Source organism: Ornithorhynchus anatinus, unplaced genomic scaffold (genome assembly GCF_004115215.2).
Source record: "Ornithorhynchus anatinus isolate Pmale09 unplaced genomic scaffold, mOrnAna1.pri.v4 scaffold_687_arrow_ctg1, whole genome shotgun sequence".
Classification (NCBI taxonomy): domain Eukaryota; kingdom Metazoa; phylum Chordata; class Mammalia; order Monotremata; family Ornithorhynchidae; genus Ornithorhynchus; species Ornithorhynchus anatinus.
In genome coordinates this window covers 63,296-69,741 of record NW_024396921.1, presented here as the reverse complement: position 1 = coordinate 69,741, position 6,446 = coordinate 63,296, and the positions used below count along the sequence as shown (strand labels likewise).

The 6,446-nt window shown below is 49.7% G+C and overlaps 1 protein-coding gene across 1 annotated transcript; it reads left to right on the top strand.

Moving 5' to 3' along the window:
• Positions 1 to 1,192: 1,192 nt before the first annotated feature.
• On the top strand, positions 1,193 to 3,368 carry LOC114808946 (butyrophilin subfamily 1 member A1-like). The gene is made up of 2 exons (XM_029057238.1): positions 1,193 to 1,580; positions 2,507 to 3,368. The coding sequence occupies exons 1-2, from the start codon at positions 1,463 to 1,465 to the stop codon at positions 3,085 to 3,087; spliced, it is 699 nt and encodes a 232-aa protein (XP_028913071.1). The 5' UTR covers positions 1,193 to 1,462; the 3' UTR covers positions 3,088 to 3,368.
• Positions 3,369 to 6,446: the final 3,078 nt, after the last annotated feature.

Below are 6,446 nucleotides of genomic sequence, written 5' to 3'. Positions count from 1 at the left end.
GCTGAGCTCATGGAGGTGAAGTGGTTCCGATCCCAGCTCTCTAACGTCGTATACCTGTACAAGAATGGAGAGGACCACGTTGGAGAGCAGATGGAGGATTATCAAGGGAGGACGGAGTTGGTGAAAGATGCCATGGATTATGGGAGCATGGCTGTGAGAATACACAACGTCAGAGTCTCTGATGAGGGAAACTATCACTGCTTTTTCGATGATGGCCAAGGGAATGCTGATGAAACACCTCTGGAGCTGCAGGTTGTCGGTGAGTGGCTGGAAGAAACAGCTGAAGCATGAGAATGTGGAGAAAGAGAATGATACCCTCACTCAAATCCAGAACACAGCGCTCTCCCTGGGGAATCAAGAGAAGCCCTTTCTTCTCCTTGACCCTACTTTCCCCTCCCCCCAGCCATCCTGGCCTGGGAATCTCTGGCCCTTTGTTATTCCCCATGGTGACTGTAAGCTCTCTGTGCTCACCAAACCACTGGGCTCCCAGCCCTGCACTTCCACCTTCTCCGGAGACAGGAAGGGAGACCAGGGGTCACAGCACTTGCTGTGGTCTCTCAACATGTCCTGAAGCAGAGACACAGTGAGGATCTGGGGTTCCTGGTTGTGCCTGTTCTCGCGTGCCACTAAATCCTCCAGAGCTTTAGAAAAAGCCATATTTGCCCAGTGTTTCCCTCTGTTGATATTTTTGGGAATTGTATTTCAGCTCCCCTCTTCCCGATGGCTTTATCCTTGATGGTGGCCCTGGGTATGACCCTCCCTGTGCTGGGACTGCTCATTGCTGGAGGTCTTTATCTCATCTGGAAACAGCATGGGGACAAAGGTAAAGGAACAAGAATATTTCTGTGACATCTTTCTTTCATCAGGGAAAGGCAGTAGACCAGACAGAGAGGAGAAAACAGACAGGTCAGAGGTCAGTGCCCCCAGATGCCTGGTAAAGACAAGACCACAACCTCATGCACACAATCCACAACCCAATATTTCCCCCAGAGAAAGGACTGACCAACCCCATATCAGTTCCAACTGTCATTCTTAGGGGTGGGGATAAAATGGAGTAGTAACCCCAGCCCCTGCTGATCTAGTTCAGACTGAAGCCCTCCAATCCCCTTGCAGTTTTCTGCTGCTCCCCCAACCGTCCCCCCACCCCCCCACCCCCAGTGCAGCCACAATCCCAGTGGAGCAGGGAGAACTGAGCCCTGGCAGATGCTCACTGATCAAAATCAACAATCTCTTACTGGATATTCCAGGGACAGTGGTCAGCATTCCGGATCTATGGATCATTCCCTGGGCAGTGGGGATTCTTTCTGAGGGGTCAGATCCCTGCCACATACATGTCCCAGAAACCCACACTTCCAACCCATTTCATCTCCTCCCAGTCCACCCCAGTTCTCCCTTTCTGGAGGGTCCCTAACTTATTTCTGTTCATTTTCAGACAAATTCCTGATCGAGCTCAGTAAGTTCTATGTTTCTTTCAATTCTGTCAGTTATCTCATATTGGTGTTTATGTCCACTCCACCAACCTGGTGATGTCTCCGCTCTCTGTTTCCTTGCAGGGTGGAGCCGGGCCCAGTTACATGAGGGTAAGTGACCGCGACATGCTCTGTGGTTTCAGGTCTCTCCCTCCCCTGGAGTCCTGGCCCTCATTGGCTTTGTTGCTGAGAGCCAGATTCAGGGCCATTCTCAGAACTCTCTTGTGGCCTCCTCCTCTTCCTCCCTGCTGCTGTCAGGCGCCCCATAAGCCTCCTGGAATGGCTATATAGACTTGGGGGGAAACACAGGAATTGAAGCCCCAAGCAGGAATTGGGGATCCCCAGCAGAGACTAGGGGGCCCTGGATCCTGAGCCCTGGGGGAATGGGCAGAATAATAATAATAATAATGTTGGTATTTGTTAAGCGCTTACTATGTGCAGAGCACCGTTCTAAGCGCTGGGGGAGACACAGGGGAATCAGGTTGTCCCACGTGGGGCTCACAGTCTTCATCCCCATTTTACAGATGAGGGAACTGAGGCACAGAGAAGTTAAGTGACTTGCCCACAGTCACACAGCTGACAAGTGGCAGAGCTGGGATTCGAACTCATGAGCCCTGACTCCAAAGCCCGTGCTCTTTCCACGGCGCCACGCTGCTTCTCTAGAAGCAGGAGCTGCTTCTCTAGGCAGAACATCACCTGATGACATCACAGCCTGGGTTTTGCGGAGGAAGGATGTGTCTCAGCTTCCAGGCAGGTCCTGTGTGAGTGCGGCAGTGCCCGGGGGTCCCAAGGAATGGGTGCCACAGTTCTGGAGCTCTACCCACCCCTCCCCCCACCACCCAGAACCATACGGATTGGATGATGGGGTCTGGGTCCCCCACACTCCCAGAGGATTCCTCTCTCCCCTACTCCCACTCCACACAGCCACTCCTGTTCTCCGAGGTGGAGATGCTCCCGGGCTCCATCCTTCTCTGCAGGGGCCCCAGGGTCTCCTCTGCCCTGAGCCCCCAATGCTCATCCCCAGATTCTCTCTTCAGCCCACATCACTCTGGATCCTGACACGGCTCATCCCACCCTTATCCTGTCTGAGAATCGGAAACAGATGACTCGGGGAGACAAACGGCTGAACCTGCCCGACACCCAGAGATTTGATGTGGAGCCCTGTGTGCTGGGCTGTGAAGGCTTTACCTCAGGGAAACATTGCTGGGAGGTGGATGTGGGAGACAACAATATCTGTTTACTGGGAGTTTGTTGGGAAAATGTGAAGAGAAAAGGGTCACTCTCACTGTCACCTGAGAATGGATTCTGGGCTGTGCAGAAAGGTAAATATGCATTCTGGACTTACTCTTCCTCCACCTTTCTCTCCCTTGTCCCACACCCCTGCCGGGTGGTGGTTTACCTGGACTACGAAGCTGGAGATGTCTCGTTCTACAGTGCGACTGATGGATCCCACCTCTACACTTTCTCCCATGTTGCCTTCTCTGGTACTCTCCGGCCTTTCTTCTGGCTTTGGATGTCAGATCCAACCCCCCTGACCATCTGCCCAATGTCCACTGGTTCGGAGGGAGATCCTGTCCCTGCCCATGACTCCTCTCAGGAGATCCCAGAGACCCCCTGAGGGGAGGGATCAGCCTCAGCCATAGTGGATGGGGATTCCCTCCCTGGTGTCAATATCCTGTTAATTCCCCTCAAACCCAGCTCTGGGGTCCCTCCTGCCCCTTAAGGAGCCTCCCAGCCCTGTCCTTTGCCCCCTGCAGCCCTCCACCCCCTCCCAGGACTTCAGCTGCCTGTGTCCCCTCCTCTGCTGCACCCTGAGGCAGGCGCAGTCTGGGAGTCTCTGCTGCTGGGGAGGGTCCTCACTGGGGCCAGGTCTGAGAGTAAGTAAAGGGGCTGCTGCATCCCCAATCGATCGGTGGGGGTTTCCCCTCCTCCTCCTGCTGCCACCACCTCCACCAGACCTCTAACTCAGAGGGCAGAGAGTTAGCTTGCCTCCACCATACTCCTAACTTGGAAGGAAGAGGAAAGGCTTGCTTTCACCAGACCCTGAAGTCGAAGGTCAGGGAGGCAGTTCACTTTCACATCCCCAGTTGTTAGAGATTCCAGATTCTCCCCACTCTTCCGTGTATGGTGGTGGGACAGCTAAGAGCTCCCCTTAGGCACTGCCATTCCAACATTCATGGGGGCCTGGGTTCTATTCCCCTCTCAACCTGGAGCCGGCTACTAAGACATAGCCATAGGCCACCTCTGCAATTCACCATGTGTTTTCCCACTGCTCGTCGACTCTCCCCCTCCTCTCTGTGCCCAGTGGGAACGTGGCAGGCAGGATGAGAGAGTGTGAATGGTGCCATGCAAACCACCAGCACTAGAAGCAATTTTTCCGTGCATGTTGTCGCCTTGAATTCTCAAAGCTGAGGCTCATCCTTCATTTTGATGAGAGATTCCATCCCTGAGCATCTACTGTGAGCAGTATACTTGACTGAACATGGATTGTACACAGAGCATTGGAGAAAGCATTTCGGAGCATGCTGTGAGCATTACAAACATAGTATCTGCCCTTTAGAAATTCACAGTTTCAGGGAGAGAAGTAGGCAGAAATTGTATGAATAAGACTAATAGACGAAATAAACAAACCAATTTCACACGTTTGCTAATTGTGTCTGTTGGGGTGACATGACCAGGGAGGTGAAGATCCACTGAGAAATGGGTCTTAGAGGAGAGTGTGTTTTCAGGGGGTTGTAAAGGAAGGGAAGAAAGATGAACCCAGTGTTTTAGAAGTGACAGAGGAGAGAGGAAGGCACAATAAGAACTTTGGCTTGGAAGGAGTGAAGAGAGTTGAGAGTGAGTGAATGAGTGAGTAAGAACACCGAGAAGGTAAGAAGGAGACAGCTGGGGGAGTGTCCTAAATCTAACCATCAAAAACGTTTGCTTTGTCTGGAGAGATATGAGTAACCACTGGAGGTTTTTAAGAAGCTGTGCCAGTTTTCTAAATTTCAGTCACTCAATTACTCGTTTTAAGAACACGCTCCCCACAGTAGAATACAGAATAGCTTAAACAGGGGAGAGGCTGGGGACAGGAGACTACTGAGTTACAGTAATGCAATCAAGAGATGACAGAAGAATTGAACCCAGCCTGGAGGTTGAGAGGAGGAAGGAGCAAATCTGTAAACTTCGCAGAAGAAAAGCCAGCAGGATTTAGTGGTGGACCCGAGGAGGAAGGAAAATGAGAATTGACAAAGATGATACCAAAGTTGCAAGCTTCTGGAGTCTGGGGTCCAGGGGAAATGGGAATGGCTTAGCAATGGGAAATGATCATAATAATGATAATAAAAGCAATTATTATAATAATAATTGTGGTATTTGTTAAGTGCTTACCAGGTGTCTAGCACTTTTCCAAGTGAGCTACTCTCTAGACTAAACTCGCTATGGGCAGGGAATGTGTCTGCTAATTCTGTTGCATTGCATTCTTCCAAGCACTTACTACATAAGTGGGGGAGAGGGGGAGACTGTAAACTCGGTGTGGGCAGGGATTGTCTCTAATGCTGAAGTGCTCTGCACAGTTAGTGCTCAATAAATACGATCAAATGAATGAATGAAATGAAGAGACTACAGAATGAAAAAGGAAAGAAATAATCTAATTTTTTCTGGTTAAGCCTGTGCCTCCTTTATCTTGTCAGCAAAGTGGCATGGCTTAGTGGCATGGTTTAGAGTACAGCCCTGGGATTCAGGAAACCCTGGTTCTAATCCCAGCTCTGCCAGTGTCTCTCAGTGTCCTCAGGCGTGCAATTTTACCACTTTGTGTCAGTTTTCCCTTCTGCTAAAAGGGAATAATAATCCCTATCTCTTTCTACCTCTTAGAGATGAGGTAAGAACAGCATCGGAAGCAGCACAGCCTAGTGAAAAGAGCACAAGACTGGAAGTCAGAGGACCTGGGTTCTAATCCCAGTTCTGCCACTTATTTCCTGTGTGATCTTGGGCAAGTCATTTAACTGCTCTGTTCCTCAGTTTCCTCAGATGTAAAATAAGGATGAAATACATGGTTTTCCCTCCCCACTAGATTGTGAGCCCCATGAGGAACGGGGACTCTGTCCAGCCATCTTGTTAGCTTGTATAGACTTCAGGGTGTTAATACAGTGCTTAGCACATATTAAGAACTTCACAAATTTCATAATCAGCATGACTGAGATCCATGATGTAAAAATGTTTTAAAAAATGAAAATGTGACACAAATTCAGTGTATTTATTTCCACCCAGAATCTCAGATGAAAGAATTCATGAGAATGTATCTCAATCGTTTCTAAAAACAAAACCTGAAATACCCTTATCCTTTGCCATCTCCTCCTCACCTCACTCCCTTCAATCAATCTGTCAATTAATTGAATTTATTAAGTGCTTATTGTGTGCAGAGAACTGTACTAAGTGCTTAGAAAAGTACCATATAACAGAGTTGGCAGAGAGGTTCCCTACCCACAAGTAGCTTATAGTCTAAAAGGAGAGATGATATTGGGCACGTCAGAGATGAAAAGGTCAGATGGAAGCAGCCTGTGTCCAGGACTGTGGGAGTGTTTGGCACCAAATGTGGATTTCCTTTTCCCAGAGAGTAGAGCCCTGGAGAGTTTGTGGAGTCCTGTCTGCATCAGATGACCTCTCCCTGGTGATCCTGGGGCACCAGGACAGCCTAACTGACACCCAAACTCAGTTCACAAGCTTCAGTTCCTCTTCATCAGTTTCTTTCTCCCTCTTCCAACTGCCACTAGTTAGTTCTGCCAATGACTGATAAAACGTTCAAATGCCACCCTTCTATCGGAGGGTGGTGCCTATCAAAGTCAAGTCTTGCAACTGATCTGCCAAAGAAACTTCAGGTCCTGGCGAGGTGAGTTCTGCCAATGACCGATAGGATGTTAAAATGCCGCCCTTCTATCGGAGGGTAGTGCCTATCAAAGTCAAGTCCTGGAACCAATCCTGCCAAAAAAGCTTCAG